At 38.5% G+C, this 21721-nt stretch overlaps 3 protein-coding genes and 1 pseudogene across 4 annotated transcripts; 3 read left to right on the forward strand and 1 right to left on the reverse strand.

The window, feature by feature from the left end:
- Positions 1-1691: 1691 nt before the first annotated feature.
- Positions 1692-9635, forward strand: LOC145050610 (Tetratricopeptide repeat (TPR)-like superfamily protein). Of its 2 annotated transcripts, XM_078998840.1 has the most exons (5): positions 1692-2110; positions 2410-3753; positions 3870-4014; positions 4240-4361; positions 4484-9635. In XM_078998840.1, exons 1-2 carry the CDS (start codon positions 1818-1820, stop codon positions 3680-3682), a joined length of 1566 nt encoding a protein of 521 aa, XP_078854966.1. In that variant the 5' UTR covers positions 1692-1817; the 3' UTR covers positions 3683-3753; positions 3870-4014; positions 4240-4361; positions 4484-9635. The 2 variants fall into 2 exon arrangements, with proteins under 2 accessions (XP_078854966.1, XP_078854961.1); XM_078998835.1 differs by lacking the exon at positions 2410-3753 and having other exon boundaries at positions 1984-2110.
- A 573-nt stretch (positions 9636-10208) lies between these two features.
- Positions 10209-12548, forward strand: LOC145050605 (uncharacterized). The gene has a single exon (XM_078998830.1). It carries the CDS (start codon positions 10330-10332, stop codon positions 12469-12471), a length of 2142 nt encoding a protein of 713 aa, XP_078854956.1. The 5' UTR covers positions 10209-10329; the 3' UTR covers positions 12472-12548.
- Positions 12549-12769: 221 nt separating this feature from the next.
- Positions 12770-14401, reverse strand: LOC145050619 (pentatricopeptide repeat-containing protein At5g66520 pseudogene; annotated as a pseudogene).
- Positions 14402-17252: 2851 nt separating this feature from the next.
- Positions 17253-20873, forward strand: LOC145050625 (OBERON-like protein). Its single transcript, XM_078998850.1, has 3 exons — positions 17253-17505; positions 18126-19176; positions 19976-20873. The coding sequence occupies exons 2-3, from the start codon at positions 18132-18134 to the stop codon at positions 20626-20628; spliced, it is 1698 nt and encodes a 565-aa protein (XP_078854976.1). The 5' UTR covers positions 17253-17505; positions 18126-18131; the 3' UTR covers positions 20629-20873.
- The last annotated feature ends 848 nt before the right edge of the window (positions 20874-21721 follow it).

Consider the following 21721-nt stretch of genomic DNA (forward strand, 5'->3'; position numbering starts at 1 on the left):
TCAGCAGCTGATGGCAGGGTGAGGACGAAAACCTAGGAAGACCTAGGAAATGCTTTAGTGGATCTCGTTGTGCTATTAGCGAACATTTGGAGTGCCAGTTTGAGATGGTGACTTGGAGGATCCGGGATGATTGTTGAGGAAAGTATGGATAGGTGTGGAAGGTAGTATTAGGCCTGTATTGTTGAAAGCACAAGATCCATACTCGAATCGAGAAGAGTCTTGGAGAATCTAAGAAGCTTACAGGAAGGAAAATTCTTGGTTATGCTTTGATCATGGGAATAGATGCTTTACAAGATAAAGATGAGCATGCATGGGGAAGGACCAGGGTTTGGTCCCGGCTTCGGTGGTGAGCTAGTTAGTGAAAGGACTGCCAGAGTTCTGAGTTCACGAGAATGGAAAGTGTTTTCTGCACTAGCCCTACCCCATAGGAGCTAAGGTTCGGTTCGCCTTGGATCTCTTGTATCGAGTGACAAGGATTGATTGTGCGACCTATTGCACTTTCGGGATTGGAGACTATGTCTGGGGAGTAGATTGTAGTCCGGTTTAGGGCAGAGGTTGCTCCATCTATTGCAGTTCTTCGGTTAACGATTGAGCTGGTAAGTGTGTCAGGGTGCCAGATGAATGATAGGAATCCCAGAGCCCGAGGGCAGGAAATCGATTTGGAGTACCTCGAGAAGATAGGTTTAGGTCAGGTGCATTTAGTGGAGGGTCTCGGGAAGAGACCCAAGACTTCTGAACGACGTTTGAAAGGCCAGCAAGGTCGGAGTCATTATGGCACGTGCGGGGAACCGTACGATGGGGTTATCGCTCCAAGAGTATGGGTTGCTACAAGCGTAGCAGGATTGATCGTGTCAACAGGTGACATTGCTAGTGGGTGCTTGACCTTGGGTGAGACCAATCTGATGGATCGGTGGCAAGGTTTTGGACTGTTGTGTCGGGGCGAGACTGTTTTAGGACTGCAGGGTAGCCCGTAGCATTTATCGGTCTCTAGGCAGTGGTAAGATGGTGGTAAATTTGTATTCACCTTCAGATTTCTTTGGTAAAATGGTGTCTTCGAAAGCGATTGGGATCATCCAATTGGTTAAGATTACAAGAGTAATCTTCAGGATCTCCAGAGCTGAATGATCATTGTGTTTGGCTAGCAATGGGGCGCTTGTATTGTTCGGTGCAAGATTTGGGCAGAGGAATATCAAAGAGTCCAACATCGGTAATAAAGTTGTTAAAAAAAATAGGAGCAAATGAATGAAAAATCGAGCCATATCTTTCATTTTCAAATCGAACTTCATTAACATATTAGTGACCTTATGATTTCTTTTTTCCTAAAAATAAAAATTTAGGATGGCTCTTTTAAAAGCCTATCGAACCTTAAAACTATAACCAAATTTATTAGTAATTGTTCTAAATCAATTATATAAATGTTACATTACATTTTTTTTAGTCAGCAAAATACATCCAAGGAATTGGAAATATGTGTATCCGCTAAAAGGGTTGATGGTTCAAGTCTTATTATGGATAAGAGAGTAATTCAAAAATAAAATTTAATGGGTGTGTTAAACGTTTAAAAAAAATTATAATTAGAAGAAGGAAAAAAAAAAAAAAAAAAAAAAAAAAAAAAAAAAAAAAAAAACGTTGTAAACATGAAAAATGAAAAAGGATATAATAAAAGAAATAGAAATTTAAGTATGAGTAGTTCCAGGGCAGCTGCGTGTATGTCTCCGGCGCCAAAATTCCTAAAACCCTAAACCCTGTTTTACTCTTCAGTCTTCACATATTACATTATACACCATATCTTGAGCTCTGCCGCTGATAACTTAACGATGAAATCACTAATCTTTCCAACAAGAACAGCCGCGATCTTAATTCCAAATCTTGTTTTTAATCCGTCTAACTCGCTTTCTTCCATTTCTAATTTCTTACCTGTTAGAAATCCTAATTATCTCCCTCAACTACGTCGTCTTAGATTATCCTCAGCTTATTCTTCGCCAATCACCGAAGAAAACGGCCATTGCCACCAAACTGAGGGTGAAATTCACTTAATTGTGGGCCCTATGTTCGCTGGAAAAACCACCACTTTGCTTCGCCGGATTAAATCTGAAAGCTCTAATGGCAGGTTTGTACCTCACCTTAGTAGTCTGCTAATTGAATTTATTACATGAATGTCTTACTGTATCTGTCGCAATTCATCCAAACAATATTTTTAAGTTGATCATTAGTAAAGCAAAAACGGCTCCAACAACATCATCAAAAGCTGGAATATATTCACCTCACCTTCATATTTTGCGTTCAATCTAAATTATAGCTGAATGTTATTGTTGGATGTTTAATCGATTTACATGTTCAATTCATAAATTTCTCCTTGCTTTCTGTTCCAATAGCTGAATGCAATTATCACTGGTAAGATATTCCCAGATTTCAGGATAAGGTCTCAAAGGGCTTCCTCAACATGGATGAAACATTGAAGAGTCTATGTTTTTCAGGAAGACTAGCAGAAGCAGTTCGACTCCTATGCCATACAGGACACCAAGTTGACTCAGAGACTTACTCCCTTCTTTTGCAAGATTGCATATTCAAAAAAGATTATCAGTTTGGGAAAAGAATCCATTCACAAATGATTATATCTGGTTTTGTTCCCAATGAATACCTAAACATCAAGTTGCTTATATTATATGCAAAATCAGGCGATCTAGTCACTGCCCACATTCTTTTCAAGAAATTACTCATCCCAAATGTGATTTCATGGAACGCCATGATTTCAGGGTATGTCCAAAAGGGTCTTGAAGAACAGGGCTTGAATCTTTATTACAAAATGAGACAAAATGGTTTAACACCTGACCAGTTTACTTTTTCTTCAGTTTTCAGGGCATGTGCCACCCTGGCAACACTAGAACAGGGTAAACGAGCACATGGGGTTATGATCAAGACCCAAATGAATGGAAATCTTGTAGTCAATAGTGCCCTAATCGATATGTATTTCAAGTGCAGCTGCCCCTACGATGGACATTTAGTATTCAACAAGGCCTCAGATAAAAACATTGTTACATGGACTTCCTTAATATCTGGATATGGACAACATGGAAGGGTAAAAGAGGTATTAGATGCTTTCCATAGAATGATAAACGAAGGATTTAGACCAAATAGTGTTACTTTTCTTGTAGTTCTTTCCGCTTGTAGCCATGGAGGTTTGGTAAAAGAGGGCTGGGAGTATTTTCAATCAATGAGAAGAAATTACGGGATTACCCCTGGGGAAAAGCATTATGCAGCAATGGTGGACATTTTAGGGAGATCAGGAAGGTTAGATGAAGCTTTTGAGTTTGTAAAAAGCGCACCTTGTAAAGATCATCCAGTGATATGGGGTGCACTTATTCAAGCTTGTAAGGTATATGGAAACATGGATATGGTGAAAATTGCAGCAAAAAAGTATTTTGAATTGGAAAGTGATAATGTTGGTAAATACGTGGTTTTATCAAATGCTTATGCGACTTTTAGTCAGTGGGATAATGTTGCTGAAATTAGGAGTGGATTGAAGGAATTGGGGATGAAAAAGGAGCCTGGTTATAGCATGATTGAGGTGCAAAAAAAGGTCCATTTTTTCTTTATGGGGGATAACATGCATGAAGAAACTGATGAGATATATGAAGTTATCAAGGATATGAATTGTATATTAAAAGATTCTCTTTTCTAGCTGCTTTTTCTGATCAAAAGGGTTATTCTTCCAGCAAGTATCATATTTTTTTATGATAGCATAAATTTTTTGTGAGTTCATTAGCTGATGTGGATCTTTTTCTTTTTTTGTTTTGGTTGAGGAAAATTATTAGTTTGAATTGTTGTTAGCTTATAGTAGTGTGATTAATGTTTATATTTGTGTGTAGAAATGCAGCTGTTATAAAGTCTAGTAAGGATACAAGATATGGATTGGATTCAATTGTGACACATGATGGGGAGAAGCTTTCATGTTGGCCACTTGAAGCTTTATCATCATTCAAAGAAAGAATTGGTCTTGAAGCTTATCATAAGGTTAATTTACACTTTTGGTCCCTGTATTATATCAAGTTTGTTGGATATAGTCCAAAAAAGAAACTTTTTAATTACCTTTCTAGTTTTGAGCTGTCTAATTTAACATCTCAGCTTGTAAACTTTTGAAAAAATACCATTTTGCCCTTGTCTTCTCTATTTTCTTCTTCTAACTCAAATCAATCCAAATTTAAATTTTAGTGATTTTTTTTAAATGTGTGATGATAGCTAGAGGTGATTGGAATTGATGAAGCTTAGTTTTTTGAAGACTTGTATGATTTCTGCATCAAAGCTGCTGACCATGATGGCAAAACTGTAATTGTTGCTGGCTTGGATGGTGATTATTTGCGGTAATTTTTATTTTTTTCCGTTTGTGGTAATTCAACAATTTTGTATTTGGATGTGGATTTTTGAATAAAAAAAGAAAAGAAAAAGTAGGATTTTATTAATGAAAGTAGGTTGGTTTTTGCAGAAGGAGCTTTGGGGTGCTTGATATAATACCAATTGCAGATTGAGAAGGAACAGGTCAGTCCAACTAACAAGCCCACCAAAGAGCCCAGGCCTTGGAAGGTCTACTCACGCAAGAAGAAAATAGGACAGGTGTAAAGTGATGTCATAGTTTGTTGCATCACTAGAGGGGCACTATATATATCTAGTTGAATGTTAGAATAAGTGTGTGGAGAGAATATTTTCTGTTAGAGAGAATCGGCTAGTGGCTAGCTTGGGCAGGAAGAGTAGTTATTGGCTCTCTTCTCTGACATTCCATTTTGTATTCCTTCCATTATCGTTTCAGAAATAAATCAAGCATTCAACCATTGTTTGTGATTCAATCTTATTAACAGCTATTTGCTTAACCTAAACCTTTCTTATCAATTGGTTCCATTGCCCTGTTTCTCCTCCTCCATCACCATGCCTGATAACACTGATGCTCACGTTACCACTCGTCTCCAATCTCTCCATAATAGAATGAATACTCAGGAGGGGAAAATGGACCAGATCTCAACACAGATGCAGGAATTGACTGTCTCTTTTTCATCCTTGAAGGAGCTCATGGAGAAAATGGTGCAAACTTCTCTCAACCGCCCTGACCATCCTGTTGAAGAAGGTGCTTCCTCCGGTACCTTCCTCCGCTCCGGCCTCTCCAATCCCCTTTTCCAACCAACAGACGATTCGCTGTTCTCTCTACCGAAGGTCAAATTACCTGTGTTCGATGGAGAAGACCCTCGTGGGTGGATAACCAAAGCTGAACTCTACTTTTCCGTTCATCAAACCGCAGATTCCAAAAAATTAAAGCTTACTCAGATGTGTATGGAAGGTTCTGCACTCAATTGGTTCACCACGTTGTTGTTCAAACATCCCCAATCCACTTGGGAACAATTCAAAGACAAACTCATCACTCGATTTGGCGGTTCTCAATTCCTGAACGCACATGAAGCTCTGGGCTCTCTTTTTCAGGAAGCCGACATCGACACCTACATTGAGCAATTTGAGTCAATATCTGCCCTAATTCCCGATCAATCTGAAGACCAGTCCCTTGGGATGTTCTTACGTGGTCTTCAACCAACCATCCGAAACTGGGTTCGTGCTCTACGCCCCAATACCTGTGACACCGCCATGGAATTAGCTCGCCATGTTGCCACCGCCACAACCACCCCTGCCGATTCCACAACTTTCAAACGGAAGACTTCTTCATTTGGATCGGGCTATCCATCATGGAAAGGTACCTTTTCTCCGGCCCAATCCTCTCCTAAACCCACTGATCTGCTTAGCCCAACACCGAAACCCGCGCCTACTCCGGGTCAAACCATGGGTAAACCTCTAGACCCGACCCGACCGGCTACTACTACACCCCGACCCAATCGCACCAAACACCTCACCAAACATGATTGGGAGGAACGCCGTCGTCTAGGGCTCTGTTTCAGCTGCGGTCAAAAGTACTCTCCCCAACATAAATGTACCGATGGTCAATTTCGTGTGCTGCTGCTTACTGATGGTGATATTGTCAATGATTCTGATGACCTCTGTCATCTCGATTCCGACCCAATCGAAGATACGCCCGTCGACGGAGAATGCCATGTGTTAGATTCTCATGGTTTCACTTCCGATCTCTCTACTACACTACGCACCTTGAAGCTTGCGGGTCAGCTCCACGGTTTCACAGCTCTTATGTTGATTGATGGTGGTGCCACATACAATTTCATCTCCAAAACAGTAGTATCAGCTTTGGGTCTCCCCATCTCTCGCACAAAACCTTTGTCTATCAGTTTGGGCAACGGTACCAAGGTCACGATGGATGAAATCTGCAAAGGTATTCCACTGTCCATAGGTTCCTATTCTTGTACAGTTGATGCTCTTGTTTACGAACTAGGATCTTTGGACATTATTTTGGGCGTTGCTTGGCTGGGTACGCTAGGAGACGTTGTGTTTAATTGGTTGAAACAGGAGATGCGTTTTTGGTTCCAGGGTTCACAGATTACATTACAGGGCATTTCTCCTACACCTCCACATCACTCCCTTAATTCATGGCTGGAACTCCATCTGAACACCATCACCGATCCTCCGGAACCCACCACTACCCTCTCTACTACACAGCAAGACCAATTAAATATTATCCTATCACAATTTACACCATTATTTCAATCTCCCCAAGGGCTTCCTCCTGTTCGTTCTATTTAACACCGTATCACCTTGCTCGCGGGACAGGGTCCTATCTGTGTACGTCCTTATAGATACCCTCATCTCCAAAAAGATGAGATTCAACGCCAGGTCGAGGAGATGCTCTCTACTGGAATTATTCTCCTAAGCCATAGTGCTTTCTCCAGTCCAGTTATACTTGTCCGCAAGAAGGATTCTTCCTGGCGACTCTGTATTGACTATCGAGCTCTTAACCGTGTTACAATCCCTGACAAGTATCCAATCCCAGTTGTCGAGGAACTACTCGATGAACTTCATGGCTCTGCTTTCTTTTCGAAGATCGACCTTAAATCCGGATTTTATCAAGTCCGGATGTGCGAATCGGATGCCCATAAGACTGCTTTCCGTACTCATAATGGCCACTATGAGTTTTTAGTTATGCCTTTTGGGCTAACTAATGCGCCTTCTACATTTCAGGCCTTAATGCATGAAGTTTTCCGCCCACTTCTTCGTAGGGGTGTTCTGGTCTTTTTTGACGACATTTTAGTCCACAACACAAATTGGGACTCCCATCTTCAACTCCTTACCCAAGTGCTCATACTCCTACAAGACCACAAATTGGTCATTAACAAAAAGAAAAGCTCGTTTGGTATCCAATCGGTTGAATATCTTGGCCACATTATTTCACAACAGGGCGTTTCCATGGATCCTCAAAAGATTACTGCTGTCCAAGCTTGGCCTACACCAAAAAACGTGAAAGGAGTTCGGGGTTTCCTAGGCCTCACCGGCTATTACCGAAAGTTCATTCCAGGGTATGGCAAGATTGCCCGCCCTCTAACTGAGTTGACAAAAAAAGACAAGTTTTCTTGGGGGCCTGAAGCACAAGCTGCTTTCAATCTTCTGAAACATACAATGACCACAGCCCCTTTTCTCACACTTCCTGATTTCTCCAAACCATTCGAAATCGAATGTGATGCATCAGGCCATGGACTTGGGGTTGTCCTCATGCAATCTCGCAAGCCAATTGCTTATTTTAGCAAGGCATTGTCTGACAAAACGCTCTCCAAATCTGCGTACGAAAAAAATTTGATGGCTCTCGTCTTAGCAATTCAACACTGGCGGCCTTATCTCTTGGGGCGATCTTTCACAGTTTTTACTGACCAAAAGAGCCTCCGCCATCTACTAGAACAACGCATTACCACCACTGACCAACAAAATTGGCTTGCCAAACTTATGGGATACAATTTCTCTATTCTCTACAAACCGGGACGAGATAATAGTGCTGCCGATGCTCTCTCCCGTGTCTCCGAAGCTCCAGACCTTCGCACCCTATTGTCATACCCTTGTTGGCTGGATGGCGATTCCTTGTTGGAGGGTTTCGAGTCTGATTCTCAACTTAAAAAAATTTTTACAGGCCAACCCTTCTTCACATCCTGGTTTTTCCCTCATCCAGGATAAACTATACCACAAAGGCAAATTGGTCATTCCAGCTTCTTCACGTTGGATTCCTCAGCTGATTGCGGAATTTCACGACAGTCCTACTGGGGGCCACTCGGGGTTTTACCGGACTTACCGACGTTTAGCAGCCCAAATTTATTAGATCGGTATGACCAAAACTATCAAAGATTATGTCCAGGCTTGTGACACTTGTCAACGCTACAAACATTCAACCCTTGCTCCTGCGGGTCTTCTACAGCCACTTCCTATTCCATCGCACATATGGGACGATATCTCATTGGATTTTATCACAGGCTTACCCAAATCAAAAGGACATGCAATGGTCTTGGTAGTTGTTGACCGACTGTCCAAATATTGCCACTTTATACCTTTAAAACATCCTATCACAGCTCGTTTCCTCGCTGAAATATTTGTCAAAGAAGTGATACGGTTACATGGTCCACCCAAGACCATCCTTAGTGACCGTGATCCTTTGTTTCTAAGTAAATTTTGGACGGAGATTTTTAAGCTACAAGGGAGTCACTTGAAATTCAGCTCAGCATATCACCCGGAATCCGACGGTCAAACTGAGGTGGTAAATCGTAGTCTTGAAACATACCTCCGATGTTTCGCATCTGAGCAACCCAAGACTTGGTCCCACTGGCTTCCATGGGCAGAATTCTGGCATAACTCTGCTTACCATGTATCCACAAATACCACTCCTTTCCATATAGTCTATGGTCGTCTTCCTCCGACAATTTTTCAGTACACACAAGGTGAGATCAGTTGTGAATCAGTGGCATCGGATTTGGCTGATCGAGACGAGGCACTATCACAGCTAAAATACCACCTTGCACGCTCCCAGTCCTACATGAGGACTTATGCAAATAAACACCGACGGGACGTCGAGTTTTCCGAAGGGGACTGGGTCTTTCTCAAATTGCGTCCCCACCGTCAACAATCAGTTATTCGTCGGATCAACCAAAAAGTGTCACCTCGCTTCTATGGGCCTTTTCTCATCACAACTCGTGTTGGTCCAGTTGCTTATCGCCTCCAATTACCAGATTCTTCAAAAATACACCCCGTGTTTCACGTCTCCCTTCTTAAACGTGCCATTGGGAACCATCAAGCTGAACCATCATTGCCCCCCGGGCTCGAAATGGACTCCACCACCCCTCCACACCCAACTGTAACGAAATTAAAGGCAAGATGTGAGGTGTGTGGGAAGCCTGCTTTTTTTACTTTAAGGAAAACAGAGGAGACAGAGAGAGAAGTAGTGGCTGGTGCTGACGTGTACATGCCTGTTTGTAGAAACCATTATGTGACTGGTCAAAAGGTCAAACAGGCTGCAAGAAATGTTCTGGAAACACACAACCTTCAATGTGGTTCATTCTTATAGTCAATTACTCATTCATTCATGGAATATCTGTAAAACGCGCTTACCCTTTCGTGACATTCAACCCTTATATATTGTATTGTATAAAAACTTTTGTTTTACTGCGTACGTGTTTTCTCTATTTAATGGGATGTTGTACGGAAATTACAAACCAAAATTCAATAAAGGTTTTGGTATACTGCAAAAATGGTCATATAAAGGTTTTAAGTCCATAATGGATTGAACTAGATCTTTATATCAAATATCTAATGGGGCATTGTATATTTGTATATCAGATTTACTTCACTGTTGCTAGAAGAATAATCGTTTACTACAAAAAAAAACATATGATGCAATGTTTATCTTCTCCAAAAATTAAAATGATTCCATTAGGATGGATGGCTTCTATTTACATGGAAGTGATGGACAACCATTGTCATCTATTATATCATTTATAACTCTTGTGGTTTTGAAAGTAAGATATTGCAATAGATTTTTACATTGCTTGTTTATATCAAAAAATATATATTAACTTGATTGGTTTTACAAGAATAATTCTTGTGGTTTTGATGAGTAGGCGTTGAAATAAATCTCTAAATTGTGTTGTTTGTAGGTGTAGATGATACTTTTTTGTTTTTGTAAAAGGAATTATATTATGAATTGGTTTTTAAATTAATAATTATTATTAATAGATTTATGAAAGGCTCGTTATTTAAAAATTAAATTTTACTCTATATTATGTTTGGAGTCGTTAACAACAAAGGAAGATGTTGGAATCTTGTTTTCAGTTGAAGTGGCAACTACGGTGTTCTTCGCTTCCGACCCAGATATGAGCTCTCTGCGATCCTACTATCATCACCACACGCATTTTCATGTCAATCCTTCAAATCATGTTGAAAAGATCAAAATTTTCATCAACCCATCTTCTCCAAATCCTAAAATCTCTAAACAAAACCCAAATTTATCCATTTTCTACTTCAAACGGCAATGGAAGTTGTTCAGAGTCTGAAACCGATTGGGCGAGATTGCTTAAACCTTTCGACATTGAACAACTCAGGGAATCGCTCCATAGAATCACCCCACTTCAGCTTCAGAAATTACTTCACCTTCCACTTGATGTATCAACTTCACTTGAAATATTCAATTCCGCCAGTACCCAAAAAGGCTACGCTCATACGTTCGACGTGTATTACGCATTAATCGATAAGATTGGAGCGGCTGGAGAATTCAAGACCATCGATAGATTGTTGATGCAGATGAAAGACGAAGGGATAGTTTTTCAAGAAACCCTTTTCGTTATGATCATGAGGCATTACCAGAGAGCCGATTTACCTGGTCAAGCCAGGAGATTGCTTTTGGAAAAAATGCGAGACGTTTTCTTGTGTCAACCGACCTCCAAATCGTATAACGCCGTTCTGGATATACTCGTTCAAGGAGGTTGCTTCAAAGACGCACCCAAATTGTTCGACGAAATGCTTGAAAGAGGCATCCCTCCTGATGTCTTCAGTTTTGCGATTGTAATGAAAGCACATTGCTCCATTAACGAAGTTGATTCCGCATGTACTCTCCTTAGACGCATGACAAAGTACGGATGTGCCCCAAACTCAAAAGTTTACCAGACCCTGATTCACGCATTATCCAAAGATAATAGAGTAGATAAAGCGTTAACACTTTTGGAAGAGATGATAGTCATGGGTTGTACACCTGATCTTGAAACTTTCAACGATGCTATTCATGCTCTTTGTAGATCAAATCGAATCCATGAGGCTGCAAAATTAATGGATAGGATGCTTCTTCGTGGGTTCACTCCAAATGCCCTAACTTATGGGGTTCTAATCCATGGATTATGTCGAAATAAGCAAGTGGAAGAAGCTAAAACCCTAATTACTAAAGTTCATGAACCAAATAGCATAATGTACAACATGTTAGTAAACGGGTTTATTGCAAAAGGGCAGTTTGATGAAGCTAAAGCCATTGTGAGTGAAAAGATGTCCATTAATGGCTGTCATCCCGATATTCATACATACACTTCACTCATTCATGGTCTTTGCAAAACTGGGCATTTGGTTTCAGCTCATGATTTGTTGAAAGAAATGGAATCAAAAGGTTATGAACCCAACACAATCACTTACACAATCTTGATTGATGGATTTTGTAAGAATCAAAGATTTGATGAAGCAAGTGAGGTGATTCAAGAAATGTCACAAAAGGGGTTGAGTTTAAACACAATTGGATACAATTCAATCATACATTCGTTATGTAAGTATGGTGATGTCTATAAAGCTGTAAACTTGTTTGAAGAAATGCGTATGAATGGATGCAAACGCGACATTTTCACTTTCAATTCACTAATATTTGGGCTATGTGAGATTGAAATGATTCAACATGCATTGAGAATGTGTCAAAAAGACATGGTGTTGGAAGGTGTTGTTGCGGATACTGTAACTTACAACACTTTGATTCGTTCTTTTCTTAAACAAGGTTTGATTAATGACGCTTTTAACCTCGTAGACACGATGTTATTCCATGGATGCTCACTTGATGAAATCACATATAATGGCCTAATAAAAGCTTTATGCAGAGATGGAGCTGTTGAAAAAGCATACGATGTTTTTGGGAAGATGAGGGAGAAGGATTTCAATCAAACTACTGTTTCTTGCAATCTTTTGATGAATGGATTTGTTAAAACTGGAAAACTGCAAAAGGCGTTTGATTTTTTACAAGATATGAAGAATTCAGGGATGATTCCTGATATTGTGAGTTATAATACTTTAATTAGTGGATTATGCAAGATGAGAAATGTGGAAGAAGGTATGAAGCTGTTTGAAGTTTTGGAGTTGAAAGGTATGAGTCCTGATGTGATTACTTATAATACTTTGATATCTTCGTATTGTAAAGAAAGCATGTTTGATAAAGCGTATTTGCTTTTAAGTAGAGGTGTTGTTAAAGGGTTTGTACCTAATGATGTAACATGGTATATATTGGTGTCTAGTTTGTTAAAAGAGCTTCAATGATTTATAGATAGATTTATGCATTAAAATGGCATTATTGTAAGAGTTATAAGTTATATACAATTTTTTGTTTTCATTTCTTTCTTTTGATGCTTTTGAACACTTGCATGTAACTTATTACTAGACATGGTGCAAACTTCCATCCACCTCCTCTCTTCTCTATATATGTTTTAGTTTCATAATTTCTTTGTAAAGAATAAAGTTATGAATTTTAATCATTCATTTATAAATTATCAACAACAATATTTGGTCTTATCGGTTGCGTTGGTTATTCTGACCAACTAACTTTTGTATGTACGGATGTATAAATTGTATGTATAGATGTAATCATTATTATAATAACAATATATCGATACTGTAGAGAACAAAAAATTATGAATTTTGATACAATATGTCTGTCAGATCTAGATCTTGATTGGGTGTGATATCAACCTCGATTGAACTCATTCCAGAAGACTTTTGTATTCTAACTTCTTCCATCTTCTTCCTAACGTTTACAGCTTCCTCCCACCTCTTACCTTCGCAATATATATCCGATAACAACACATAATTTCCATCATCATAACCTTCTAGTGCCATTATTTTCCTATTAACTTCTTCACCTATTTCAACATTTTTATGAATCTTACATCCCCCAAGAGGCCCTCTCCAAACCACCACATCCGGTTCAAAAGGCATATTCATGATTAAATCTTTGGCTTTATCTAAATGTCCTGCACGACTAAAAATATCAACCATGCAACCATAATGTTCCATTTCTTGTGTTAATCCATATACATCACTCATGGAGTTAAAGTATTCCCACCCTTTATCCACTAAACCAATATGACTACAAGCACTTAAAACACCTATAAAAGTGACACCATTTGGTTTAACTCCTTCATTTATCATATTGTTGAAATGATCAAGTGCAAGATCACCATACCCATGGTTTGAAAGCCCCATGATCATAGCACTCCATAAGAACACATCTTTATTTTTTATGCCATTGAAAACTTTCAATGCAGTGTTTATATCTCCACATTTTGCGTACATGTTGACAAGGGAAGTTGCAAGTTTTATGTCTATTTCGATTCGGTTTTGAATTATGTACTTGTGAACTTTCATGCCTGTAGTTAGAGCACATAAATCTCCACATGCGGATAACACACTCACAATTGTGATTTTATCAGGTAAAAAGTTAGCTAATTGCATATCATGGAAGAGATTCAAAGCCTCGTGAGACTGCTTGCTCCAAGAAACCAAATCTTTATCTCCATGGGGAAGTGAGGCATAACCATGGATCATGATGTTCCATGAAACCAAGTCTCTTTGAGACATTTTATCAAACAGTTGGCGTGCTAAACTTATTTCCCCAATCCTTACATACTCAGCTAGCATTACATTATACGACACCAAGTCTGGATCTTTCATATCACCAAACACCTTCCTCGCAAACTCTATCCACCCGAATTTCACGTACATTTCAGTGAGACCCGTCTGGACAAAGAGATCATTCCCAAAACCAAGTTTCAATACCTGGGTATGTATCGTTTGACCGTTTTGAAAAAAACCCGATCTCCCACACGCTTGAACCACAAGAGAGAGGCTGAAACTGTCTATAAAGAGGTGATCTTGGCGACGCAAATGGTGAAATAAAGACAGACATTCGTCGTGGTTTTGGGAATTTAAGTAAGCTCTGATCATGGTGTTCCAAAGAAATGTGTCTGGACATGGCATTTCGTCGAAAAGGGATCTGGCATAACGCAAATTGTTTGAAGAATTCAAAGAGAAGTTCCGAAGCAGCTTGGTGATGATGAAGTTGTTGGATTGTAAGGAAGTTTTTAGAAGGAATGCATGTATTTGGAAGATGATATGGAGTTCTTTTGAGTCGTGAATTAAGGACATGACTTTTTGTTTGATGGTTTTCGAGGGAGAGTGGGAGAGCATCGCGATGAATCCCATTATGTTTAACTTTACCTTCATTACTTATCGAATATTTATGGTAATTCAACTTGAACACATAAAGAAAATAAAAAATGTTTGTATTTAATGTTTATATTATAGAAATTATTTTTATTTTGTTAGATATAAGATTCGGAATAACAATAAACACTTGGATATTGTTTGGATTGTGATTAATTTACTTTTCGAGATCTGTAATTCATCTATTATTGTCTGCATTTATATAATTTCAGAAGTAGGATAATCCAAAAAAATTTATTTGTATTAAAGGCTTAATCCAAAATCATAAAATATAAGGAAGGTCAACCCTTAGACCAGTTGATGTTTTGATTTTTGGATGGGTTGAAGGAAAACATGCATGTGTGGACCTTACAGGGGTATCCCCTCTCGTAGGCTTGAGAGTCAGGGGTTTCACGGCAGGACAGGTTACATTAAAAAGCTGTCACATGCAATGTCACCAAACATGAGAAATCGTGCACGGAAAATCAACACGTGTTCATACCATTTGCATTTTATACGTTTGGTTTTCTTGCGTCGGATGCAGTGGAGCTTCTTAATAGAGTACAACGGAACATGCATAGCAATGCTATATCTCCCTAGATCTATGGATATAGTCTTCAAGAGAATTGGGTTTGCCATACAAAAAAGCTTAGCGGCGCAACTTGTTACCCGTTTGCCTTCTTATTTCTTGTACGATGATAACTAAGATGTTTTCTCAATAATCTTTCAACTTAAAAAACATAAAAATACTTTGTAATGATTTGTGTTCTTGAAATACAGAGAATTGCAGAGAGAAGGAGAAGATAGAGAAGATAGAGACAATTTTTATGATTCGTTGTATCTTTATTACAACGGTAACATCTTGGTCATATACCAAGATGTCGACAGTTGTATGAAAAGAACTTCATACATGTACCATTCTTTTGTACTTAATAAATGGGTTATTTAACAAGAAATTTTATGAAATCAAAACTCGAATAAAAAGCCAAATTCAAATTTCGATACCAATAGACGATACTAAAAGAACTTGTTTTAGACGATAAGAAAAATTTCTCTTTAATTATTATAGCCTACAATTGGTTATTTTTTCTATATTAATATATTTTAAAATTCTCTATCACTATAAAATTGAAAATTACAGTTAAACATTTTCTTTTAAGTCAGAACGTTATAATAAAGGGAAAATGACACATACACCGTATGAAGTTTCTAGGGTTTACTCTTTTAGTCACTTAAGTTTTTAAGTGGCTTTTTAAGGGAACAAATTTGCTTTTGTCGGGTCCAATATGTCCTTTTTGAGAAAATGAAGGGGTAACCCGGTTACCCCTTGTGCCAGCTCACTTATTTTTATATTTTAATAAATTAAAAAAATTAAAAGGTCTCATAACATCTCTCCCTCTCCCCCATAACACACACACATACACACACCTGCAAGTTCCTTCCATAGTCTTTTCCCTCCCTTTTTTTATTCATCGATCCGACATTTCCCAACTCATCTGATCGATCCAGGTTGTGGTGTTTCCCGTCTTACTGTCATCTTTGACTGACAATTAGCTCCCCTCCCCATCTGATTCGTCTTCTCGGTGACCCATGTGAGAAATTTCAAACCAAAAAAACCCACATACAATCATTATCAATGAAGAACATCTCACAAATACATACACAAGACCCAGAAGGAATTCAAACCCGGATCAGATCTAATTTCTGGATTGGTCCCTCAAACTCCATCGATGGGTGTGGAGAGCAGTCTCTCTGCTAAGTTCTCGTTCTCCATTTGTCATCGTTGAGGTCCTAGTGCTAGGCTTACTAGATTACAATGAAATCCTTGATTTCCCAAGAAAGTTCCTCATCAACACCAGATTGAACCAACGACTCCCAAACCTGAGCAGCTACAACGAGTCGATTATGCTCAACACCACTGATGCCAGTGACTTCTTCGAGGGTGGATGGTGCAAATCCTTCTAGAATCAATGGAGGAATGAGACAGATGTATTCAAACCACAGGCCAAGGCGATTCGAAAGAACATCGAGGCGGCTTCTATGTCGAGGTTACGATATTGGGGTGGTATTGGAGATTGCGATGTCGGTGGGCGAAAGGGTTGGTAGAGTTTTTGAGACGGTGGCTTAGATGCGGGGATAAGAGTGGCTGAGATGGGTTTTCAGATATTGGGTCTGTGGTGGGAAGTGAGAGGAAACGGGGAGGAGAGGAATGGTGAATGGAGGAAAGTAGGGGTAGGTTTGGGAGAATTCGGAGCTAAAGAGAGCATGATGGAAGGTTGAAGAAATGGAGGGAATTGGGGAAACCTTATCCCGTGTGAGAGAGAGAGATGGGTGGGCCCCATGTTTTGCCTATGTGTCCCCAAAACTGGCTAAAACAAGTAAAAGGGACTAAAAGGACAGGTTGCCCACAACTTGGTTCCCTCATAAAGCCACGAAAAACTTAAGTAACTAAAAGAGTAAACCCTAGAAACTTCATAGGATGTATGTGTCATTTTCCCTATAATAAAAATATAAAGATAAAATATAGTCAAATTACGTTCCTATTTTTGCATTTAATGCTAGCATTTTTATAAAATGGTCGAAGGGCCCAAACTGTTAGGGAGCATATGTTTCCAATAGCAAGAGTCAGTCCAAGCAGCGGAACACGTTACCCATTTCAACTAGGGAAGTTTCCAAACTCAAATTCGAAATGAGATCTTCCATCTTGATTAGCATGGTAGGTAGGCATGTGTTACCATTTACCGAATCATGGAGGGGTGTCTATAATATATAGAGATAGTTGTGGGGCTTGTTAGTCCACTGCCGAAATAAGTGAAAGAACGCTGAAGCCGCCAAGACGATGACCGGATAAACCGGTCAACGCATTGAAGAAAAAGGCGAAAAGGGAAAAAACGGTCGGCTTCCTTCTTTGGTATAAACACAAGAAAAATGGATTAGGGTTTTCGTCAGGTCAAATCGAAGGATTGCAGAAGTAGAGAAGGGAGAGCGATCTTAAAATTACGTGTTTCTCTCTCTTCATCGACTTAATTTGAAAGCTTGATTTGAAGGCTATCCATCTAATTTCTCTTCAAATCGAGGACTTTTTGGTTTCTGGTGAGTATACTTCCCATTAGATTTATGTTATTTTTGCATTTCGTGTTATATTTGTTGGATTTTAACGGAATCCATAGTTCCCGTTTCATAGTCTTTGTCGATTGGAACATCAAATCGTTGATTTAGCACTAGACGTGTGTAGAAGGTAGTGTTTGCAAGCTTAGGATCCCGAGCTTTATGAATTGCGGTGTGATGAAATTGAAAATGAAGAAGCTCTCTAAGTTTCAAAAGTCAACTGTTTTGCTCGAATTACGATTCTAAGACATTTTTAAGATTTCGAAGATGACATATATGAAATTTACGACGTTTATGAAGATCGAATTAGGTGCTTACTATATCCAGATTTCCATTTTTGGTATTTGGATATCACCGGAAAGATTTTGGGCTTTTTTACAAACTTAGTTTACGGTTTATAAGGGCACATGAGAAAAATCTCTCTACTTCCTTGATGATACCCCTTTTTCCCTGAACATTTTAGAGACTCAAATATGTAACTGTTCATTTGTTCTTGAATCTTACTCTATTATGCAAATGTTTGACCTATCATCTTCAATTACAGTCATGATGATTCATTCTGAATATTAAACTAAATCTCCATATGTGTTTGTTAATCACTTCAGTAATCAATGTTGCCGCCACGTCAGCAACCAAAGTCCGGGGTCCTCCACACATCTCTAACTCTGGTTCCAGGTGAAGCATGTGGATCTCCCAACATTCAAGAACGTGGCTCAAATTCAGACCAAATCCGTGATTCACCAACCGAAAGTGCAAGTTCCCGTGAAACCTGGCCCACACCCGACCCATTAACAATATCCAAACCACTAGAAGCCGAACATTCAGTCATCCGCCATATAACTGACAAAATGTCCCTTAGAGACATTTCAAGAGAAAGAGTCGATATAATCGCAGATAGAATGCATCATCTTCCTAACGAGTATTTAGACAAGCTAAAAAACGAACTCCGTGGTCTAATCGAAGGAATGGGTGGTCATCAACATAGAGAAGAATACATTTTTCTTCAAAAAATGGTTCTGAGTCGTGGTGATTTGACCGAAAAGACCCTGGTTTTAGCTAACCGAGGACAGTTAGAAATCTTGGTTGCTATAAAAACTGGAATCCAAGCTTTCCTTCATCCAACTGTTAGTCTATCTCAATCTTCTTTAATCGAAATCTTTTTATACAAAAGATGTAGAAACATCGCGTGTGGAAACCAGATCCCTGCTGATAGCTGCACGTGTGAGATTTGTGTAAAAAGAAACGGTTTCTGTAATCTTTGCATGTGTGTGATCTGTAGCAAGTTTGATTTTGAGGTGAATACGTGTCGTTGGATAGGGTGTGATGTGTGTTCTCATTGGACGCATACGGATTGTGCAATACATAATGCACAAATTGGGAATGGTGGGAGTTTGGGGGAGATGGTTTTCAGGTGTAGGGCGTGTATGAGGACATCTGAATTGTTTGGATGGGTGAAAGATGTGTTTCATCATTGTGCTCCTTTGTGGGATCGAGAGGCTTTGGTTAGAGAACTTGAATATGTGAGTAGGATTTTTCGAGGGAGTGAAGAAGTTAGAGGGAGGAAATTGTATTGGAAGTGTGGAGAACTTGTGGAAAAGCTGAAAACTGGGGTAGCAGAACCTGTTGCTTCGAAGGCAATACTCTCCTTTTTCCAAGGTAATCAATATTCTCATGTGGTTTTTTTTTTTTTTTTTTTTTTTTTGAGTAAATTACACGAATGGTCCTTATGGTTTGGGGTAATTTGCACGTTTGGTCCATAACTTATTTTTTTAACTCGGAAGGTCCCTACTGTTTGTTTTTGTTGCACGCTTGATCCCTGTCTTAACACACCCCAACCCCATTTCCGCCTCACATTACCTTACCTTACCTACCCCAACGTATTTAAATAAATCAAAAAATCAAGGGCAAAATAGTCTTTTTATGTAAGACAGGGACCAAGCGCACAACAAAAACAAACTGTAGGGACCTTCCAAGTTAAAAAAATAAGTTACGGACCAAATGTGCAAATTACCCCAAACCATGAGGACCATTTTTGTAATTTACTCTTGTTTTTTTTTTCTGCTGAAATACTTAATTAGTTAATTTGATTGTAGTTTTCATTTTATAAGGTCAAATATCATAATTCGGCAATTATCCATGAAAAATAACTAGTCTGATATGGGATAAGAGATCATTCTTCATGGTCAAATATCATAATTCCGTAGTAATACATCGGAAAAACTTAGAAAAATAGAGAAAGGAGAAATTAATAATAATAATAGCTATCGTTATAATAATTATAAAATCAATATTGAAGTTTACTGGTATAATCGGGATGGAATATAGTTTAATTGCTTTGTATTTGGATGATATTGCTATAATTGGGTTTATCTTTTAAAGTACAACGCCATAATAGGAAAAAACAAAAGTAGACTGCTGTAAAATATCAATGAAAGTACATTGTGATTTATTGCAGAGTTTGATATAGACCCTCGAAAACACGAAGAAAGTGGTGGGGTAATGGCCCCACAAGAAGCATTCAACCGAATAGCAGATGTGGTCCAAGAAGCAATTAAAAAAATGGAAATGGTGGAAGAAGAGAAAGTGCGTATGACAAAAAAAGCGCGTTTAGCACTGGAGGCATGCGATCAAGAACTGAAAGACAAAGCGCGTGAAGTAGCCGCCTTAAAAATGGAAAGACAAAAAAAGAAGCAACAAGTGGAGGAGCTCGAAAGCATCGTCAGACTCAAGCAGGCCGAGGCCGAGATGTTTGACCTCAAAGCCGCCGAGGCCCGCCGCGAAGCCGACCGCCTGCAACGGATCGCGCTTGCAAAAGTTGAAAAATCAGAGGACGATTACGCCAGCAGGTATTTGAAACAGAGGTTACATGAGGCTGAAGCTGAAAAACAGTATTTATTTGAGAAGATGAAGTTGGCGGAAACTTCATCCAGAGGCGGCGGCAGTAGCGGCAGCGGTGGTTGTGGTGGTGGCAGCGGCGGTGGTGGTGGTGGGGAGCCGTCTCAGATGATGATGTATAATAAGATTCAGGATTTGCTCAAGAACATGTACACCGTGCCGACAAAAGGAGACGGGCAAGCGAGTGATATACGCTCACGTGGGTCCGTTTGATTTGGTTATTTTATTTTATTTTATTTTTTTCGGGGATGATTTGGATTTTTTTTATTTTTTTTTGTTATGTTATGTTGTTTATAATTGTAGTTCAAAGTTGTAGTAACTTAACTTTATACCGGATAAGGTAGAGTATGATGACGTTGTACTGTGTTTGACATGCATTGGAGTCTGATTGAGATTGATATCCATTGTAGTGGGATAAAACTTGTGATCTTTAAACATAACCATAAAATGTTTGTGTATGTTACTACTAATAGAAAGGTGATGAGTCTCTAGTAGTTTTTGTAAAGCGCTTTATAATTTTTATTTGAAAAATATTTGTCATTTGTTTTGACGTCAAGGAGCAACATATTTTGCTTTGAAAGGAATACAATATTCCTTTTATTGATGTAATTGTTAATTTTTAAATAATAAAGTGATAATATAGATATTGACGCACCTATTACATAGGTTTATTTTAAAAAAAGTTAAATATGAAATTTTAACAATTTGAAAAGTTTGAATTTATAAGAAAAATAAGAAAAATTTTGAATTATTAAAATTAATGAGAGTTTAATGTCTTGAATACATTATATATATAAACTCTTTTTATTAAATTCCTTACATATATATTACCTTATATATTAAATGTGAAATTTTAATTTAATAAAATAAAAAATACAATAAAATGACAAGTGGAAAATAGAAAATTTTAAAATTCTAAAAAATGTCATGTGTCCAAATGAAGGAGAAGAGGACATGTGGCAAAAAGTTCTTTATTTATTAGGGAGTATTGATAAATTTAATAACAATATTAAAGATAATGTTAATAATAATAATATATGATATATTAATAATATTTATAATGTATATTATTTTTTATTTTAAATATATTCGGAAGTTCCAAAAAACTTTCTAGGAATCCACTTAAATGAAAAACTTGAGCCTCTTTTCCTTCTGCCCAGCTCCACGAAAACAACGTTCGACTCGACTTACATGTGTTAAGCATATAGCTAGCATTTTCTTCTAAGCCATGATCAAACTCTTCTTTTCACTATGATTTGCCCCCTACAGTGGTAGAACCTGGTGAACCAAGCGTACTACTTCTCAA

Source organism: Lactuca serriola, chromosome 1, assembly GCF_051521515.1.
Source record: "Lactuca serriola cultivar US96UC23 chromosome 1, Lser_US96UC23_V15, whole genome shotgun sequence".
Taxonomy (NCBI): Eukaryota; Viridiplantae; Streptophyta; class Magnoliopsida; order Asterales; family Asteraceae; genus Lactuca; species Lactuca serriola.

Bases quoted from the DNA above. Each gene is read 5' to 3' on its own strand.
- LOC145050610 (XM_078998835.1), top strand. From the start codon at position 4,921: ATGCCTGATAACACTGATGCTCACGTTACCACTCGTCTCCAATCTCTC.
- LOC145050605 (XM_078998830.1), top strand. From the start codon at position 10,330: ATGTCAATCCTTCAAATCATGTTGAAAAGATCAAAATTTTCATCAACC.
- LOC145050625 (XM_078998850.1), top strand. From the start codon at position 18,132: ATGTTGCCGCCACGTCAGCAACCAAAGTCCGGGGTCCTCCACACATCT. The intron at 19,177-19,975 runs GTAATCAATATT...GATTTATTGCAG, and splicing joins AATACTCTCCTTTTTCCAAG to AGTTTGATATAGACCCTCGA.